At 39.5% G+C, this 21,323-nt stretch overlaps 2 protein-coding genes across 4 annotated transcripts; one reads left to right on the top strand and one right to left on the bottom strand.

Annotated features, from left to right (window-relative positions):
• Positions 1-1,315: 1,315 nt before the first annotated feature.
• Positions 1,316-21,178, top strand: spdya (speedy/RINGO cell cycle regulator family member A). 3 transcript variants are annotated; one of them, XM_054797416.1, is made up of 7 exons: positions 1,316-1,389; positions 17,493-17,789; positions 17,891-17,949; positions 18,017-18,102; positions 19,496-19,667; positions 19,784-19,975; positions 20,717-21,178. In XM_054797416.1, the coding sequence occupies exons 1-7, from the start codon at positions 1,326-1,328 to the stop codon at positions 20,756-20,758; spliced, it is 912 nt and encodes a 303-aa protein (XP_054653391.1). In that variant the 5' UTR covers positions 1,316-1,325; the 3' UTR covers positions 20,759-21,178. The 3 variants fall into 3 exon arrangements, with proteins under 3 accessions (XP_054653391.1, XP_054653389.1, XP_054653390.1); XM_054797414.1 differs by having other exon boundaries at positions 19,784-20,129; positions 20,717-21,173; XM_054797415.1 differs by lacking the exon at positions 1,316-1,389 and adding an exon at positions 14,647-14,844 and having other exon boundaries at positions 19,784-20,129; positions 20,717-21,171.
• pcare1 (photoreceptor cilium actin regulator 1) lies at positions 7,484-13,403 on the bottom strand. The gene is made up of 2 exons (XM_054797412.1): positions 9,765-13,403; positions 7,484-8,172 (listed from the first exon to the last, which is right to left on the bottom strand). The coding sequence occupies exons 1-2, from the start codon at positions 13,070-13,072 to the stop codon at positions 8,049-8,051; spliced, it is 3,432 nt and encodes a 1,143-aa protein (XP_054653387.1). The 5' UTR covers positions 13,073-13,403; the 3' UTR covers positions 7,484-8,048.
• Positions 21,179-21,323: the final 145 nt, after the last annotated feature.

Raw genomic sequence — 21,323 nt, 5'->3', positions numbered from 1 at the left:
GCCCCGCCCCCCTCCGTGCTCCGTGCTAGATCTGGCGATATTCCAAACCCTCTTGGTGACATATTTTCTCAAAATTGACTAGCGACAAATCTAGCTACTTTTTCTGGCATCGTTGGAGAGTTTTCTGGTATTTGGGAACTTAAGGTGAAAGTAAAGCCCCTGCTGCACATTGCATAGTGGAGATCCACGCATCCTCGAGGCGCGATGCCACCGGGGTGGATCTCGCCCTGCTTTACAAAGTGAACTGACAAACACACTAGCCGAGGCGTATGCTCATCGAGATACTGAGCTAGCAAGCTTGTTACTGAGTGTAGCATGTCATTACTCGTGCGCCGATATCATTATTTGCAGAAAAAAACGATACCGATATCAACCAATATCTTATTTTTATGCCAATAATATTGGTCGGCTGGTATTACCAGACATCCTTATTGTTAAACAGTCAACAGACCGCACGTGTCAAGCTCCACCCCTTTGGTACTGTCCTACTAAAGTTGTTCCAATTCCATTGGAAGGTTGGCAAATTTTGACAAAGGAAACACAAAAAAATCCCACAACATACTGAACCGTATTGCACGTCTTGACCTAATTGTGGAAAATGAGTGAAAAAATGAGTGAAAAAACAGTTTACTGATGGTATATAACCACCAGTGTTATCCCAGCAGATAAGGTCCCTTGTCAGTCAGACTGAACCCAAGACATTGTGACATTTAGTGAGCAGAACAATATCACAGCTGCTCATCTGACCTTTCACAAAGGCTCACTCCAACACTATGTTATAGAACAGCATAGTTGCTCCCAATAATATTTGTAAACAACATAGATCTGTTTCACATCCCATTTAATGACGCCATTAACACGCTACAAATGTCTGGTTTGCATCTTCACCCATAAGAGTCCAGAGAAGGCTTGATGATATCAAGGAGTCTAATCTGGAATTAAAATGTTTCTGATCAAGTTGTTATTATTATTATTATTATTATTATTATTATTATTATTATTGCAACGGTAGTAGTATGAGAGTGCAATTAAATATTAACCAACAGGGACTCGATGAGTGCTATCTGAAAATAGACTTGCTAACACTGCCACCCAGTGTACAAAGATTGTACTACACACTTTTTTCATGCAAGACCACATCACGCTCCATGACCATGTTGACAAAATGAAGAAAATGCAGCTCCACCACTAAGCCTAATGGCTTAATTGTCACTGGCGCTATTATCCTAAAAAGACGTGTAAATAAACTTAATTAGATACACTGTGTATAATTTTGCATGGTTTTAGTTTGCCTGTTTTTGTCCGGCAGAGTTTACAGACGTTGAATGCTAATGGTATTATTGACATGCAGAGCATGCCAGAACTGGGATGGGACTCTAGCTTCATCTGGTGAGTACAAAGCCAAGAAATGTATGCACGCACTCTGAACTAATAGCTTGGCAACATAAACAGATGATTTGTCTTCATGGATTACATTTGAGGTGTGATGGCCTCTTGAATCTTAAAAGTCCTTAGATGTTCCTGTGATTATTTCTCCACTCTGAATACTATTACTGCCTGTTTGTCATGTCACTGGTATTTGTAACCTTCACTAAAAACAAGGCCGAAGTCATTTATAAGAAGAGGACCTGGCAACACTGATGTGTGTGAGAGAGAGGGTGTGAGTGTATATTCTGTCTTGTTTATGTGTAATGTAGGGATGCTCCGATCAGGGTTTTATGCTGCCGATTCTGAATGATGACCTCATCAAGCGTGTAAACAACCGTGGGGTGGCTAGTAGCTCACTCCTTCCATTCCATCCATCCATTTTTCATGCCACATATCCTCACTAGTCGGAATGTAACAAATCCCGGAAGTAAGTGACGGTAAAATCTGACACTTTGTGCGCACGCTCGATTAGGAGAACATTTCAAAATGCACCCGTATTGTTTTGTAACTCGGTTAGATAAAAAAGTTTGTTTGTCCAGTCATACATTTTTTCATTGTACTTTTCTTAAAACTTTTCTTCAAATTAATGTTGAAATGTCGTCTTGTCTCATTCTCGTGGACATAATCTCATTTACCGTCTCATCTCGCAAGCTGGGTGTCTCATGATACCCCTAATGTATACACAATAATACATTAATGCCAGGGAAAGCGTTTTCCTTGCAGGAGAAATGGAGCAGTAGAAATATGGTGTGTGAAGTCGTCGAACATCCAGCCTGTGTGCTTGGTAAATGCTGGTTATCAGAACCAGCACATTTAATGCCGTCTGAATTGAAATGTCGATACATTTTCTCATGTATGTGTAGGACAAAAGCTGCTGTGGTGTCACGACTACTATTCTTCTTATTTATTTGATTTTTTAAAACTTTTTCTTACTGTGTTTGGAGTTTTGTCTTAGACTGTGAAGATATGAGATTGCCACTGGTTATAAAACCCCGTCCTGAGAGCTCTCTGCATTGAGATTGCCTTCAATGGTTACAGGCTAATTTTCCCAGCGCTGGAGATGCTGTCCATCGTGTAAATCCGCATCCAACATAGTGTCCTCCCAACTTCCCCACGATCCATCTGGGATCCAACTTCAACAGGCACAATTTCCACTCATCACTGGAAATAAAGTTCCTCCACATGTCATGGTGTAGCCTACATTAGCACAAATGTGCCTGACAGTTAGGTAGTCATGGCGGGCCTCCTGGACTCCCTATGATTTCCAGATTTCTGGGCACATAGCCACGCGTCTTAGCGTCCTAAAAAAAGCCCTGAAAATGTGTAACTAAGCGACTGCCGGTTGTGAGCTGAAAGCATAAGGAATCTTTTTTTTTGAGGCATCATCTTTTTGGCTTTTTCTGGCCTTTTCCCTATTTCATGAACCTTAACCTTCACTTTGGTGATGAAGCTTTCAAGTTGTCCTATTGCACGGGCCTCATAAAGATCAGACAGACATGGCATGCCTTTTATGCAGCAAACACCAAATAACCACTTTAGCAAGGCTCAATCAGACACCTGATTGAGCTCTAAACATTTTTTTTTGCTGTAGCACATTTTAAACGGACACATTTGTGCTTCTCATCCCCAAGTGGAAGATCTTTTAAACTGTCTTTTCATGAATATATAATTTATTGTCAAGAAGCATTGTTACAACAAAGAAATCATCTACTAACACAAATTTTAATCCCTTGTTGAGGCTGGGTTTTTTTTTTAATAAGTTACAAAAACTCAGATAAAAACAAAAACACTGATGCTCACCAAACTGAAGGAGTTAAAACTGAGTGTGCTTTTTGTAACATTATAGGCATTTTTAGTCACAATAATTGATGTCAAATTTGAAATCCTTCAGTTAAGTTCGTTTTGTGCCACTGTGTGAACATTTCTGTTGTAATAGACACTTAAATCAATGAAACTTTAACATTTTTTAGGTGCATTCACACAATTAAACTGATGAGTAGAATTTTATAGGCATTCAAGGCAAGGCAAGTTTATAGAGCGCAATTCATACACAAGGTCATTCAAAGTGCTTTACAGAAAAGAGCTTCTCAGAGCTCGAGATGGTTTATGTGGCTAATAACATGTCTAATATGTCAGAGATGTACTTTGGCGCAAGCAGAGCTGTTTTTTAAAGTCTATTCTCTGAGCGACAGGAAGCCAGTGCGGAGACCTGTGTACTGGACTAATATGGTCATATTTCCTGGTTCTTGTCCGGACTCGAGCAGCAACATTCTGGATGTACTGCAGCTGTTTTACAGCTCCTTTAGTGAGCCCGGTGAGGAGGCCGTTACAGTAGTCTAGCCTGCTGGAGACAAAGGCATGGATTGGTCTCTCTTAATCCGGCTTAGACATTATTCCCTTGATTTGGGCAATTTTTGGATTTAATGTGGCTCTTAAAGTTCACATCTGAGTCCATTATTACCTCTAGATTTCTAACCTGATTATTAGGTTTTAGAGAGAGAGTCTCAAGGTGACTGATAACATGTTCTCTTTGTTTGTGTTGGCCAAAGACAATGATTTCAGTTTTGTCTGAGTTTAGCTGGAGAAAGTTGCTGTGCATCCACACACTGATCTGTTTGATGCAGTGACAAAGTCAATCTGCAGGGCCATGTTCACCAACCGTCAGTGACACGTACATCTGAGTGTTGTCTGTGTAGTTGTGGTAGAAAACATTGCAATTGCGTATTAGCCGGCCTTAAGGAAACATGTCCAGATTGAACAATAGCGGTCCCAGGATTGACCCCTGGAGAACACCACAGGTAACAATTAATAAATAAATCATGCTGTTTTGTGATTGAATAAAGCCTATTTTTGATCAAAAATATGCATACTTAAGAAAATGTCACATTCAAGCTTAAAAATGGCTAAATGAACTAAAACACAAATATAAGGCATTCAGAAGACACATTCAAAGATATTGCGATCATATGTAGTATTCTACACTGGTCACTAGGTGTCAGTAATGGTACTGTAACGTTCAGTGAGACACACAAGCACCAGATCAACAGACCTTTATTGCTGCTTTGAACTATTTCACAACAGGCACAATAATTCCTGTTGCGGCCATAACCCATAGCAAGCTAAAATGCAACTCTGAATCCTCAACCTCACTTCCTGTCCCCCGCATTCAGCTCCCCCAGCACCGGAACAAATTAACAGCAACACACTGGAGCACAAGTCTTATTTATATCTTAAATGGCCTATTTTCTCTTGTTATTTCTACTATATTGGATAAAACAAGGTGACTATAGGGGTGTTATTTCATGTCTAGTGGGCTCTAATAATGTATCTAAAAACGTATTTACAAGGTCGTAAATACGTTTTCTATGCTCTAACTACGAAAATATTTGATTTATAAATAGGGAAACCTGCTATGCAGAAATGGACTTATCACTGTATCACTGTACAACCAATTAACGGCGATAAACGAGGAATCACTGTAACACACAAAATAAATCATTTGCATTGAGAGATTAGTCATGTAATTTGTTATCTAATGCATGATTCCCAGCATCTCACTCCCAAGAACACTAGGATACTGTGAATCAATGTGTCTTCAATGTTGATAGCAAGCATGTTTTGTTTTAATCCGTAAAAAGGAACGTGGACAATATTTTTCCAAATCTCTGCAGATATGTTTATCCCTCCTGTTTTACCATTTTTCAGCAGGTGCAGCAGTGCAGCCCATGTTGAAGCTCACCTGGACGTTAGAGGCTACTGCGCACAGACAGTTGTCAGATAGTATTATCTGAAAGCTGCCATGTCCAGGCCAGCGTTGGGCATGATGCCTTGATAAGAGGCATCCATGGCAGCTAGTGGGTCCTGTTTTTTCATCTGTCCCGGTGGACCACAGAGATCAATAGCTGGAAGCCAAAGTAGTCAGGCTGTTGAAAGGGGATAAAGAGAGATGCATTGGATGTTTGTGTTTGCTTTAGTCCAGCTTTGGTGTGAAAAAATGAAACTTTCATAGCAAGGTTGAAAGCTTAGATTGTGATATTTTGATGCGACTGCGGGGTTCGGCTAAGAAGTATCACAGAACTAAAACAGATGCTAATGTATTGCTATTTACTTCTTTGGTCACATTCACATAAAAAGGTGTCAGGGAAGCGGTCTAGATTTTTACCAAGAATAATTGTGGAAAATGTTCCATTCTGGTCAGTCTTGTTGCTATTCTTGTTCAGCTGTGAACGTTTACATTTGTCTTTACATTTTCGGAGGCCATGCATTATGCACAGCCCCCATGAGCAAAGCACAATAATGGTTATGTCAGAAATGTTGAAGCACTAATCTTTGACACCTGAATGTAGTTGTAAATGAACTGATGTGATCTGTGCAGCTGCTGACAACAAATCCAGTTGTTGAAATGATTATGTGCTCTGAAATGCTGAGAGAGGAGAATTTGTAGACTGACCAAACGTGCAAATGCACTGTTTTTGGGCAGTAATAAAATACACCTATTCAACTTTGGTCGAGCGCCATCCTATTCAGAAAATGTATACTACAATGTATACCCTCGCCACATCGCGGTTGGAATTCTGCGGTTTCTGTCTATTATGGTTTTTCAGACATAAATTAATTAATAAATGATGCTGTTTTGTGGTTGAATATGGCCATTATCAGTCAAAAAAAACAAAAAAAACATGCATGTTTAAGCAAATTGTATGTGTATTTTTGCCTAATGTCCGACTGGCATAAGAATGAGATTGGTTCGTATCGTTTTCTTTCTGTATGTTTCGTATATTTCATTCATATCCGGTTGGCAAGACAAAAATATTCAGCATGTGTGTCCATGAAATTGTTTTCAGAACAGCTCTGATACTCATGTTAGGCTTCTGTGTTCCCAGAATAATCACATGTACAATACAGGGGCCTTTTTCAAGGAACAAGTGACTTGCTGAGAGGGTCCTGATCATCTAGTAATTTAATTACTACCTAAATCTTCTGTTAGCAGTACTGTAACACACAATTTCTCTGCCTGAAATAGTTTCAATTTAGCTGCAATGTATGGAACCATTTGACTGAGAAACTCTTCATGCAAGATAAAGTGAGTGGGAAATAGTAAAGTGTACACAAACAATGAAAGGTGGATTCAACCTTGACAAAGCCATGAGAGGGAGGATTGCCGTACTGGTCGCGCACTTTCTACTATACAGACCTTCTTTTGGGGCACCTATTAACTAATTGTTGCCTTGCATTATTACACTGATCAGCCAGGACAACGACATGTGTGGCAATAAGTTCTATGGTCATCATCATATTTTTCCTTTATACTGGTATACTTTTTGTGTTGACATGCACCAAGTACACCCACTAGCCACAACCTTAGGTCTTCCTGCACAGTATAATGTCATTGTGGAGGTTTTACAAAGCTAATAATCAAAAGTGTTGGCACTGTGAGAAATATTAATGTCATACTTGTCATGTTTTTGTCATACCTGTGTTCAGCCTTCATGCAGCAGCTTTGCTTCTTCTTGTAGTGCCAATGTTTGGAGTTCCTGGGGTGGAGCCACCTGTGAGACTCGGCAATCAGGACTTCATATGAATACAGCAGACTCTTTCCTTTGTCTTTGCCACGTTTATATACGAGAGTCGCTGCTTACGCCTGCACCTGACCTTTTATTATGCTAGTTTGCATGGTTCACACCAGTTCTACCTAATCTTTTTGGTGTAATGGTGTCTAACTTAAATCATACCTGCTCTTGCCGGTCTTGTGGATGCCTTTCTTTCTTTCTTATTCTTTGCTTCATCCACCTCTTTCAGTTTATTCTTAGTCACCCTAGTTTTTGTCTGTGTGATGGAAGGTCGCCGTCGTTTTTTTTGTTTATTGTTGTCTGTCTGTGCTTTGGGGTCCAAAATTTGACAGTACCAATTCGAACCACAAATGTTACTTATTGTAATAGTTTGTAAATAGTAATTCAAATTACTATTTACAAAGTGAACAGTATTTCAAATGGATGGAGTGAGAAGAATTACTATGAAATGCAACAGCAGGGAACATTGTTTGTACACAGTTTATTACACGGTACAAAAATAATTTAGGTAAACAGAAAAATCAAATAAAAAGAACCATTAATTATAAATTGAATATAGACAGTATGTTGATACATCAAAACAGTGGTTTTCTTCTAAAGAGGCAATTCTCCCATTAAATATTCAAACATTGTCATTGATTCTATCCTTTTTTTAAAACCTTGCAGCTACAATTAGAGAAAGCCCAATACCCCAAAACAACATCTTGAACAGCTGTTTTATTAGTTGTTAGTTAGTTATTGTATTTTGATATCTGACTGTTGGTGCTAAGGTTTTCTTCGAGAACACAGACAGGTCATGTTACGCCAACACATTGTTGTTTTGCATTTGTTTAAAATAAATGATTATGTACAAATGCATGTAAACATAAACTCCCAATTAATACAAACGTGGACATCATCTTATATCTTCTCATACAAACATTGCCGCTGTGATGTAAAACCACAAGGTGAATAGAAAGACTCCTCTCTTACTAGTGAAGCATCACACCTTAAATCCTTTCTAAAACCCGTTAATCCATAATCCCACTGGTCCACTGGTCATTGGCCCATTTAGTCTCTGTACAAGGCCTGTCCAACAACACACAAATCGGGGTGGGATGCAGAGCGTGGCGTTGCTCTGAGGTTGGACTGGCTACCCCATGATTCCTCTTCTCTTGTTGGTTCATCATCTAGTCTATAACATGAATAAAAGGAAAAAATACATGTATTTATTGCAACATCATATACAATTTGAGAAGAAATTGTCTGCTTGGTAGACAATGTCTTGAATTTTCTTTCTGTCACAGGAGTGGCGCAGATGCAGTTGGTCAAACATCACAAAAATGATCTAAAATAATTCTTTTAAATACAAACTCCAAGCTATATAGACTTCATTAATCAGTGTTACTATTTCTCGTCATTTTTCCCAACTTTGTGGTGAAAACCTTTCATTTTCATCTCATTAGTCTGATTGCATTAGTATTTTTATGTAGTGTCAGATTTGAAATTAGGCAGCCTTTTGTGGCAAAAAAAAAAATGTTCATTGACATCGTGTAACATGTTGCACCTTGCTTCAGAAGTATCGGTATATTCATAACAGTGTGTGTGTGTGTGTGTGTGTGTGATGACTTCAGGGGTGGAAAAGGTTATTTTCAGGGATGTGTTTCATATGTCGTTGAAGAGGTGTTCGAGTAAAACAGCTCACCAGCAGCTACTGTAAATGCTTGGCCAGTTCTTCAGTAATTAAATGCCTCTTCATTTTCGTTACTTGTCTTTGCTGCACATCTTTTTCCTTCTCTGGTCACTAATGGAACAACGCTCCCCCGCCCCTCCAGCCAAACTTGAGTATTTTTGCTCATGTACTTTTTTCTTTGGCTGGAGAGCAGCCAGGTGTATATACACACTAACAGTTGTTCATGTTTTTGAGTACAACACCTCTTCATTTGTTCTTTTGGTGTTGTCAAAAAAACAACGCTACTAAATGCAACACTGTTTAAAGACCATAATGTGCCCAACTTATTTTGAAAATGGAAAGGGGCTGAGAAACGGCTTTGTCTTGCATTACAGTACATGAGAAACAGGGTCACAGAACCACCTTTTTTTAGGGGTGGTTTTCATGTCACAGTTGCACTGCACAAACAAATCTGTCACAATCAAAGCCATGAAGCGGCACAGTAATCAGTGTTACAACAGCATCCATCACCATCATCACATACACAGCTGAACTGAGCGTAAGCACATCCAGATGCCCTTGAAATATAAAATGATCAGCGTGTGCTTATAGATTCTCTCTCTCACTCACTCACACATCCACACACGCATACAAAAAAACTCTCAGAGCCCACTGATAGTCACATGTCTCCCAGATATATATCGCAAAAATACAAACATTTCATGCATTGGCCTTCAATGGGAAAGCAGATGAATCTTGTGCAATACATCGAAAATGTCAAATATAACTACTTTTCTTCAAAATGAAATTGATTTTCTTGATGGACTACATGAACCACTTAAGACCTGACTTCTGTGGGGAGTTTGCATTTTCTCCTCATGCCTGTGTGGGTTTTCTCCCCCCACCTAAAAACAATGTAAGGTTAATTTGCTTACATAAGATCTTGATTTTACACCTGCAGAGAACCCACACAAGCAAGGGGAGAACATGCAAAATCCACACAGAAAGGTCAAAGCTACATTTGAACCCCAAAACACCAAAAGTTGTGGACTCTGCAGAATCACTCATTCAGATATGGAATGTACAGTATATCATTAAAAACAGTCATAACTCACCCCTGTGTGCATATTACTGGCTCACTTCCACACGTCTCAGCCACCAAGAAGCCTGGGGATTCAGGTGGAAGGTTTAAACTTGGTCTTCTCTCTGAATGGCTTCTTTGAATAAAAGGTCGGGGTCCTGGGATGAACACGAGAAACCTGCCACGATTCCCACAAGTACGTGATAGAGAAGAGCCTTCAGCAGAGGCCCATGCTTGCGTCGTTTGGGGAGCTGTGCAAGGCTGAGCCTCAAACAAGGACGGAGAAATTGGGCAGAAAACGGACCGTGCATTACTGAACAACCGAGAAGAGTCTTCTGTGCTGCTCTCACTTGTCCACCTTTGTACTTTTGGTGAAGCAGGGGGGGATGGTGCTTTAAAAGGGTATGAGGAGGAAACATTTGAGTTTAAAATGTTCTGCTTCATAATGGGCGGGCTAGGAAGTCTCTTGTGACCCTCTGGTGGAGTGGTGAGTTTTCTGTTAACCGGAGGACTGGCTGAAGAGGGCGGTGTTGGTGGTTTTTTGAAACTGTGGGGACTAGGAAGTCTTCGATGAGAAGTCCTTGAAGTAGAAGGCGTGGATGGCAGCATTCGTCCTTTCGACAGCGGTGGAGTGGCAAGTGAATGACGACCGGCTGCAGATGAGGGAGGCACTTCAGATACTGTTGTGTTTACTTCAGGCATCAAGAAGTTGTCATCCGCCTGTACATTTGTTGAGTCCTGTTGACTAGTAGATTGACTTGTGACTTCAGAATTTTTGAATGATTTTCCAAACTGTGCGTCTGAGGAGTGTTTTAGGTATCTGTTTTTTCTGATTTGCAGCAACAATGTGGAATTAGTTTCCTTTACTGAGTCAACGTCTGCTTGAACATCAGGTTGACTGACGTTTGTCTGGTTTGTTGTGACTTGATGATCTCCTTTAGCTGGGCAAATTGTCTTTGTACATTGTGGCACACCTCCTTTGCTTGGCAGCACGGGTACAGATTGAACTGAGGCTCGTAGTCGCTGTGACAGTCCAGCCCTTTTTACCATCTGGGATTTCACAGGTTTTATTGTTCCATCATCGGTTACACCAGCTGCAAGACTTTGGGCACTTTCAAATGAATTGTCCATTAACACCTCTAGTGGGGGTGGAGGAAGACTATCCAAATCTAAATAATCAGTCTTCTCACATGGAGTTCTATCAGGTCTACAACTTGTTTTCCCATTGCTGAGAAAAGCTGTGACATTTCCTAAACCTGGTAACACTGGAACACCGCACTTCCGCACACCCCTAAGTGGCCCGAGAATATCAGGGCTGTCCAATTCTTCTATTCCTTGACTGAAAGTATCAATAAGTTTTTTGACAGAATTCCTGCCTTTATACAGGCTTGAAGATGGTCTTGGTGATACAGGGGGGCTTGGAGGTGGCATAGCTTTAACAGGACCCATCAATGTTGTCTTATCTTTCTGGTTATCATCTTTTTCTATATTAGTGGCAGCTTCCTGGCATTTGGTGATGCTCTTTGTAAGTGCTGCCCTGTCTCGTAGATTGCCATCCTTCTCTAAAGATGGGTGCTTACGATTTATTTTTGGAGACTCTGCTGGTGAGTTTCTATGATTTTGTTTAGATGGTGTAGTCTTTGTGGTTCCCTTTATGTTTTCTTTGCTTTTGGCTATTTTCTGCAACCTCTGACTTAAATTTTTCTGAGACTTTTCCAGTTCAAGCAAAGTGGGATCTTCACCTTTGCTGCGCAGAGATTCAACAGAACGGGAACGTCTCTCTTTCACCACTGGGTTTGCTTTAACTACTGCTCTTCGAACTGTTTGGGATCTTTTTAGAGATAGTCCCTTCTCATCAGTCAAATGGCCTCCAACTGCTTTTGGACAGCCTGCTACCTTTGATTTGGCACCAGTGCTTGTTGGTTGGTGAAACTGTATTTTACCACTTATAGCATTTTTCATTTTGATAGTCATTTCAACATTTTTCGGATTCTCTATACGGTTGGAGGGTAAGCGAAGTGGTTTTTGTTGTCTATGTTGTCTATTTCCAATGTCTCCAACCACATTATTGCCATCATCATCTTCTTCACCATCATCTAAGGAGACTGATCCTAATAATGACTCCCCCTGTGCATTTGCCATCATTGTGCACATAGAAGCTAATGAGTTCAGTGAAGTAAGGGAAACACTTGGACTTATTTGACACGCATGTTTTTTCCTTGCAACTCCTGTACTTGAGGAGTATGCCATTGGACTAACCGGAGTAGTTCTGCTTGTTCCACTAGATTCACAACTCACACGCCTATGCCGCCTTTCCGATCCAGCAAGGGATTCACTCTCAGCCCCAATACCACTGTCCTCGCTAAAGAGAGCAGAGTCCTCTGGCCCAAGTTTGCGAAGAGATGCCAATTCAATGCGAGATGAGAGTCGCATTATCCTAGTCTCAACTTCACGTTTGACTTTCAATTTCTCCTCTAAAAGTTCTGAGACAGAAGAAAAGTATTCCACTGCCTCCTCCAGGGCAGAGTCCCCAATTCCTCCAACAGTCTGGTTCACATTCTGCATTCTCTGTGTGGTGTATTGAAGCAGCTGCTGCAACAAATCCGGTGGGGGTTCAATAGCAGAGCCTGATTTTAGAGGTGCAGAAGATGAGAGGTTTTTCATTTGGCTTGGCCAAGCAAGATGTTCTCCGTTTTCTTTAAGCATTTTTTCTCCTTCATCAACAATTTCTTCCAGTACCTGAATTATTTCTTCATAGCGCAAAGCCAGAAAAGAAACCATTGGCTGTAGAAATGCTTGAGTTTGCATTGCTTGTTCCAGCAGTCCAAGTACACCATCATATTTGTTTATGCTGGGATTTAAAAAGGCGTAAGCAGCTTGGTGAGCTTTTACCAGAGGTTCCGGGAAATCAATTTTCTGCATCTCCTTATCTTTCTTTTTCAGCACTTTCATCCCTCTTGAATTTCTCTTCGTTTTTTTGCCTGCCTTTCTCTCAGTTACTTCCTGCTTGTCCCCATTTTTTTCTTTTTTCTGTATCATGTTGCTGTTGTCTATTTTGTGACTCTTCATTTTATTGGTGTTTAACACCTCTGGGGAAGGGACAGTCACATATGTATCTACCTGTGCTGGTGGCAAATGTTCATCCTTTTGACATAATTGTTTTTGTCCACTTGTCTTCCTGGCTTTAGTATCTTCATCAGTAGATCCAGCAGAAGTATGATTGGCTCCATCTATAAAATGGACTGCTCTCGGTTGTTCTTGAGGTACAGGGGGCAACATTCTTCCCCTCCTCAAAGAGCCCAGAGTCCCCAAATTATTACCTTTGGATGGTGAACATCCCATTTTCCTAATGCAAAGCTTACAGGTCTGTCATCCCGACACCATCACAACAGTACGTAGTGGGGTGGATAATGCAAAGGTATCCAAGGTCCTTAGCCACCAGCGGTATCCGTTACCTTTAGATGACAGAAGCAGCTGAATCGGATGTCTTCTCTTTCCATGAAGACAAAGCCAAACCAAAATGATGATGAATCCATATTTGTCAAAAGGGTCACAGATTGCAAAAATAAATCCAGAGATTGCTGGCCATGTTTATTGAAATGTCTTGTAGCGTGGCTCTGCTCTGCAACTCATCCCTGAGTATCTGACAAAGGACAAGCAGCTGAAAGGATTAGTGAGGCTTTCTGTGAACCCCTCGGCATGTACATATGTCACGTTAAAGCATATAAAACTCACCTACTTGTAAGCACATAAGCTCATTTGGGTAATGAGGGCTGGCCTCAGGTGTCTTTTTATAGTGGCCACAAAAATATCTTCCACAGTGGAGCATTGCCACAGCAAAATCAACTAAATCAAATCATCAATCTTAATTAATTAATCTAACTTTAATCACATTTCAATTTTAATCCTTTTCATTTCATATCAGCCAGGTATGTCAATCATACAAAGAGGGTTGTTAGTGTCACTCTTATTACACATCAGTGCATACATACTAGTACATAGCAAGGGAACGAGTGTGGTTCTTTTGTGCAGGGCTCTGAAGCATCAGTCAGAGGGAAGGAGGTGAATGAAGCTGTGACCAAAGTGATAGAAGTCCTTTCCCTGCCTACTTCTAGATTCTCTCTTAAACCGGGGGAACATTTTACTTTTTTTTTTTTTAAAACAGGCTGGGTAGGTATGCAAAGATGTTTTTTTATATTAAAAAAAAAAGCCTTCATCTCAACTTTGTTGACAGAGCATATTTTTAGTATGAGCTTTTTCTCCTTACATTACACTTTTTTTGCACATTTTTCCTTTTTTTTAATTTTTACAAATATTTAAGCTTCCTTCTCGTACCTTTTTTCCTGTAGAATGTACTTGTCTTTATTCTCATAATATTTAGACGTTATATTATAACTTTTAACCAACCTAGTTTTTCCTAAAATTGCAACTTTATTCTTTATTTTGTTTGTTTCTCTGTCCCTATAAAAAATACATATTTTAGTCTTTATTATTTATTTATTTTTTCCTCTTAACATTATGACTTTATTGACCTAATATTTTGTATTTATTCTCATAAAATTACGGTTGCTTTTTTGAAAAGTTTTCTTATTTCATTTTATTTTTAGAATGGGCTAAGGGCCAATAAAAAAACTGCCACGGGCGCACTTTGGACACCCATACATTCAATGTTTCTAATTTTAAATTTCAAGCATTTAACTCAACATTACAAAATAACAATGTGAGTTATGCTTATGACATCTGTGAACAGTTCTTGATTGTAAGGGTCATTTTTGTAAATGTATGTAAATGTGTAAATACATATTTAGTTAGTTCTGTCAATCATTCCGAGAAATTAATCTAGAGCTGTAATTCTTACCTCATTTGATTTTTGTAAAGGTTTCTACAGACCGTTGAACAAAAATATGGACATTTAGACATGTGATCCACGAGTATCAACTCAACGATGACTACACGTTCTCGTGCTTGCCTCCCAGCTCGAGGTATGGCGCGCGCGCACGCGCCACTATTGGACATTTGTTCCGAGGGAAGTCACTGATGAAGGCGTTTCTGGATTTGTTCAACGAACTAGCATCTCTCTGACCTCTCCACAGCAGCTATATCCGACTATTGAGGTATGTAGCTCTTTCACGGTGTATCACACTTTCAACTTTTAGGACCTGTAAGTTTTGGTTAGCTTCAGGCTAACGCTAGCTTCTAATGAGCACTCGGGAGTACGGACGAGCCGTGGCGAAAACGGATTTGTCATGCTATTAGCCATATTGTTATGCCTTGATTTTCAATGGCTCAATACACAAATGTAATGATGTATGTTGTTTCAAAGCTGTAAAGTTTACACAGCAATTTTTTGAAAGTAGCCGACATACAATATCGATTAATAACAATAATAGTGTGGGCCAAGATGTGCGAGTCATGAACGAGTCGTTCAAAACTCGTGTGTGTGTGTTTGTAAACTATCGGGACTCACGCGTATTCGTCTTCGTTAACTCGTTCACATGTGCGAATTCCGGCGCATGCGCGTTGTGACGAGTGTCTCGGGTACCCAAATCACACTGGTGAGTGACTCATAAGAACTCGAGTCAGTAAAAGGAATAATGTCCCATTACTAGTGTGGGCACCATTGTTATCAAGCACTGCCTTAATCCCTTTGGGCATGAGATTCACCACAGCTGCACAGGTTGTTACTCGAGTCCTCTTCCACTCCTCCATGATGACGTCACCGTGCTGGTCGATATTAGAGTGCTTCACGCTTGTCATTTTTGGTCCGTTTGCTCTGCTAGTACGGTTTGTTTGGTCAAGTATGAGCAGAGTCCAGGACCAAGAGGACTGGATGAAACAGGGAGGCTGACACTGCCGAGAGATGGGTCTCGCCAGAAAAGCTGTCTGCTTGAAGCACATCTCTGGGAACATTTCTGACATATTTATGCAATTTATGTCGTCTTTGTTACATCTCAGATTGTAAAATATCAGCATGTAAAACATTTGGCATAAAATGAAAAGTCCTACAAATGTGTGTGACCCAGAATGTTGTGTTGTTTTGGATGCGTGAGGTCGTCCAATAATACACCCTGTCATATAAAAGGTACAACGTTACACTTATGCTTAACTGAGAGCATGATTTGGTCAGCTGACAAAAATACAAGTGTGAATGGTAATGGTTTAATTTGATTTGAACATGCATACAAGTTACAATGGAATACATCATATAATCCAATTCACAGTTCCACATGTCCAAAAGGAGTAGGAAGAAGCAAAGCTTATTTTATCTTACCCCCCATCCGTTCCACATCTATTGTAGTACATTTATTCACTTCCTGTATTCCATATGTGATTTTTTTTAATATACAGTATAGAAGAATGATAAGGTAATATAACTATATGATGTAATTATTAAGATTTGTTTTCACAATAAATAGAAATCATATAAAATAATCAGTGTAATAATAATGAATAGAGACAAGTGTAACAAAACAAGTTCATGACTCTTCTTCCTTGTATTTTGCAAACATCAGCTGCTTGTATTGTTTCTTGAATTCGCTCATTTTAGTGCTTTGTTTGAGTTCTTTATTCAATCCGTTCCATAATTTAATTCCGCATACTGAAATGCTGTGGGTTTTTAGTGTTGTTCTCGTATATAAATATTTTAAGTTTAGTTTTTCCCTAAAATCATATTTCTCCTTTCTTGTAGAAAAGTATTGTATGAAATTTTTGGGTAATAGGTAATTGTTTGCTTTATGCATTATTTTTGCTGTTTGAAAATGTACTAAATCAGCAAATGTTAATATTTGTTATTTTAAAAATAAGGGATTTGTATGTTCTTTATACGCGGCATTATGGATTTTCCTCACTGATCCTTTTTGCAGTACATTTAGCGAGTGAAGATTGCTTTTATAGTTATTACCCCATATCTCCACACAATAAGTTAGATATGGTAATACCAGAGAACAGTAGAGTGTAGAGTAATTTTTGTACAGAAAAAACTAATTTTGCTTTGTTTAATATTGAAGTTTTTCTTGCCACCTTATGTTGTATGTTTTTGATGTGAGATTTCCAGCAATGCAAACCAGATTTTACACCAAAGTGATACCGAGTATCTTTTTTTTTTTTATCTGTTCGCGTACCAGACTACAAGCTCCTTTACATTCCTTATATTCATTTCACTTCTCCACCTTCCTTCTGCTTGAAGATGCCCCACCTATGCTCAATTGGATTCAGGTCTGGAAACATACTTGGTCACCCCTCCACCGTCACTTTTAGCTTCCTCAGCAAGGCACTTGTCATCTCGGAAGTGTGTTTGGAGTTGTTATTAAGGGAAGGGATCATTCTCTTCTTCAGAATAGCATAGTACTTGTTGGAATTCATGTTTCCATTAATGAACCATAGCTCCCCAATGCCGGCAGCATGCATGCAGACCCAAACCATAACATTGCCTCCACCAAGCTTGACTGTAGGTGGTACTGTATACCATTAGCTTGGTACTCACTTGTGTTGCCAAATAGTGTAGCTGTGTGTTTAGTCATTTTTAGGGGCGAGTGAGAACATTCCGATGTACAGAATAATGCAGTTTTTACGTGTGATAAGTAAAGAATAGTCTTGTTTTTGTGTTGATGTAATTTACCACAGATTTAGGGATGGAGAGTCACTTTAAACTCTATATTGAAAATACTTTGTTTTTGAATATGATTTTGTAGGCACAATATTAACATTGTTGTTTTGTGAGTGAATCAAATGGAAACATTCTTCATTTCATGTGACTTGACAGATTTCCTCTCCTTATTGGAGCACATCAGAGTGGCATTCACCTCACGGGACCCAGGCAGGAGCATGATGAAACCGATGGCTCAGTGGTGCCAAACTCCCACCACCTGTGGTGTAGCTGCTATACAGAACCCCTTACTGGGCAGGAGAGGACTCGGGCTCAAAAGAGCCAGCACCCAGGAAGAACAGGGTCCACCAGAGAAGAGCTGCAGCTGGAATAATATGCATTATTTTAGAATGACACTGCCACCAACCACTGTCATTCAGCGACAGGAAATGACATCATATTTCAAAATTTTTGGTGAAGAATTGCTATTCCATTGCATCATTTAAGCAATGTCTCCCCTCAAAATGACTGAAATATTTAAATCTCATATTTAATCATGTTACACCATGTTTCAGATGATGACCTAATCCAGGACTTTTTGTGGATGGACTGTTGCTGTAAAATGACGGATAAGGTAAGGCTCAACCTCTCTGAACAATACTGGTGCTGACGATCCAACGCATGTCTTTTTACATTTTCAGTATCTTCTTGCCATGGTTTTTGTCTACTTCAAAAGATCCCGCTTCTCCATTGCAGAATACAGCAAGAACAACTTTTTCATTGCCCTGTAAGCTTACACTATTTGAGTACTTCTGAATAATCAGTATACATTGCACTAAGGTATGTTTCCAACAGTTTAGTTATGTTGTTAGGCTAAATTTCACTCCAAATATGACATTATATAATACCTACAGGAATTAAAAAAAAAAAAAAAAACACTACTTTTTTTCACCCCAAAAATATAAGACCACCACCACTGGCTAGGTTATGTAATCAACCGTATTTTCAAAGAACATACTGTATAATTAGAGTTAAACTGAATGAGAATTGTCATTGGGCCCGAAAAGTGGCTAAATGGCTGTTACTCACTCACGGCTCACGCACAGGCACATACACACAGCCTCAGAGAAGTTATCGACAATTAGCAATCATAGCTCAGAAGGATGGGATATACAGTAGTACGTTCAAACGGTAGTGCCCCCAAGGCAGTACCTACAGTAACCATGAAAGACAGCACCTTTAACAATGTGATATAACGCCCAGGTGCAAATGATGGTGCAAATGATGTGTTTTCAAATTTAGACTTGTACTCGGCTGCCAACCTTCAACATGTCTCACATCTCTTTCTCTTCCTCCTAACGCATTTTCCCACAATGGTGTTTTGTTGTTTATCAATCTTTGTCATGTTTAACAGTTCTTTATCACTGCAAACATCATACAGTATATCACAAACATTGTCAATCAAAACTGAATATTGTGTTTTTAAAAGGACTCATTTTCTTCAGTACTTAATTGGATGCCATCAACTATGTAAGTTTAGTATACCAGTAGTACCCTCTCTATCTGTATGATCTCATGATTTTATTTTATGAACTACATATAGGGCATAGTGCTTACATATCTTAATTACTACCGTAAATTCCGGTGTATAAGCCGCTACTATTTTCTTAAACTTTGAATCCTGCAGCTTATACGGCCGCTCCTTTGCTTCAGAACAAATACACACAAGGCAGTGAAGCAACAGTAGCTCAGCTGGAGCCAATTAAGAGCTCTCAGTGTACTCAAAACAAGCCTGTCAACCCATTGTACACTGCAAGAGGTATAACTGTCTGACTCATCTAAGGAAGAATATCAAACTAATCACACAGCAACTTCATTTTAAACTCACACATGTACATGTTTTTATATTTCTGGAGGAATACCTTTTGAGTGTTAAGTTCGATTCATTAGATGACACTGTGAGTCAGACTGTTGTATTGTTATATCGTTATATACACTGACCTCCTGTAGTTTCCAATTGGTTGACAGGCTTGTTGTGTGATATGCCATTTTATGACGTGGACGTGTGCAGTTTATATATTTACAAATCTGGGTTTTCCTCTAAATTTAGTAAGTGCGGCTTATATACTGGAATTTACAGTAACTTCTTAGTAAAGCAAACTCATATCCTCACATTGTAGGTATCTTGCAAACACCATGGAGGAAGAAGAAGAGGAAAGTAAATATGAGATTTTTCCATGGGCGCTGGGTAAGAACTGGAAGAAGAAGTTTCCCCTTTTTCTCAAGCAGAGGGACAAACTTTGGGCTCGCATTGAGTTCCGAGCGGCAGTCAGTAGACGCTGCTGTGAAGAGGTACGCAAATATAATTATTTTTTACTTTGAAGTACTCCCAGAGGCTCAATGACTGACTTTTTTTATTCGGAGTCTTATCTTTGGTTTCCTTTTCTCTGATGTTTTTTTTCCTATAGGTGATGGCCATCATGCCCTCTCACTTTGTGTGGAAGCGAGAGCGCTCAGAGCACCACAGCGGCGCTCAGCGGCATTATGACCAAAGAGAGACAGCACGTCTTCCACGGGGGCCTGCAGCCTCTCCAGTGCCCTGTGCCCACTGCAACCACAAGAAAAGATTTGATCATCTGATCCACTCCTCTTGTACCCCCGTAAGCTCATCTGTGCAAAGCTCCTGCCCTACACTCCCAGTAAGCTATCAGCTGAATTTGGAGAAAACTCCACCGAGGGCAACTGCCCCTTGCAGGGAGAGAATCAACACCAAAAATCATTCTCAGCGTTCCTCCTGCAGCTGTACGGTATCTGGTAGGTAGTATGGCTAGATCCACTCACAGTAGTTGTGTTGAAATGTGAATCATAATGGAAGAAAAGGGCATCGCACTGTGAACTAATTAGTGAAACATGTCTATCAAAAGTTTGGTTTGTAACAGTAGAATTTTTTTAATACAGCTCTTGTATTGGACATTATCTATTGCAAAGTGGTTCCAAATGGTGGCTGTTGTTAGTGAATGTACAGTATCTAAATAAAATTACTTTAATATAGTATTTATGATGGCTGGTGTTTTAAATATAACTTACTAATTGAGTGCTACCAGCACAGGACAATTTATTTTTTCCATTCCAGGAGTGAAACTCAGTTAAACCACGCTCTGTTTGAACCAAACTCCTTTTATTGAGCATGGGTAGACCGACTTTAAATTACACTTGTGGATAGGATATAAGGATATAAATAGGTCAGTAAGGCTGTTAAGTGCAATAAAAACTAGTATGGGGACTAGGATCTTACTTTAATAGCAATTCACAATTTTTCCATAGCAAAATGAAACCGCTAAACTAATGAATGACCAAATTGTTATTTGTTTTCACTGACTTTCTGTGTACCTCCCTGGTAGGCAATGAATTGTCCAGCTCCTCCTCCTATGAGTCGTCCATGAACTGGATCAATGAGGATAACAACATGTCATCACATCAGCAGTGTTCCCAACTTCCTTTTTCAATCTCACACCCTGTGGGCACTCAAACCTCAAAGAACATGCCTTAACCAACAACACCCCCATAGTCGTTAGTGGGTATAACAATGAGCCAATGGCATGTTGAAACACCAGAGAATATATTTGTAAAGGTGTATTGATCCCGCACACTGTTCTTGATACTTATATATTTATATTATTTATTGACTTAACAAATAAACACTGCATTTGGTGGAGGTTAAGTTATGCCACGTAAGCACAATTTGTGTCATAGAACTGGATGTTGGTGTTTTGGACTGTTGCCTGTGCTTATTCTATTTACTGCTTTCTCATAAATTGTCAATAAAGACTATCTTTCATTCTGTACTTTGGATAATGCTTGTATACAGCTTTATCAGCGAAAAAAGTACACACTACATAAGCCTTATTGCTGAAGCTGTGCAATTGGGATCTGAACCAAAATACAGTTGTGGAGAATGTTTGGAACCCAAATGCAATTATAATTCAGTGAAATGTACTCATCTGATAA

Source organism: Dunckerocampus dactyliophorus, chromosome 13 (genome assembly GCF_027744805.1).
Source record: "Dunckerocampus dactyliophorus isolate RoL2022-P2 chromosome 13, RoL_Ddac_1.1, whole genome shotgun sequence".
Taxonomy (NCBI): domain Eukaryota; kingdom Metazoa; phylum Chordata; class Actinopteri; order Syngnathiformes; family Syngnathidae; genus Dunckerocampus; species Dunckerocampus dactyliophorus.
The sequence above is the reverse complement of the archived record's forward strand: the minus strand, read 5'-3'. Positions and strand labels throughout refer to the sequence as shown.

Bases quoted from the DNA above. Each gene is read 5' to 3' on its own strand.
- spdya (XM_054797414.1), top strand. From the start codon at position 1,326: ATGCTAATGGTATTATTGACATGCAGAGCATGCCAGAACTGGGATGGG. The intron at 1,390-17,492 runs GTGAGTACAAAG...GTGACTTGACAG, and splicing joins TGGGACTCTAGCTTCATCTG to ATTTCCTCTCCTTATTGGAG. The intron at 19,668-19,783 runs GTACGCAAATAT...TTTTTCCTATAG, and splicing joins GTAGACGCTGCTGTGAAGAG to GTGATGGCCATCATGCCCTC.
- pcare1 (XM_054797412.1), bottom strand. From the start codon at position 13,072: ATGGGATGTTCACCATCCAAAGGTAATAATTTGGGGACTCTGGGCTCT. The intron at 8,173-9,764 runs GTGAGTTATGAC...TTCATGTTATAG, and splicing joins CCAGTAATATGCACACAGGG to ACTAGATGATGAACCAACAA.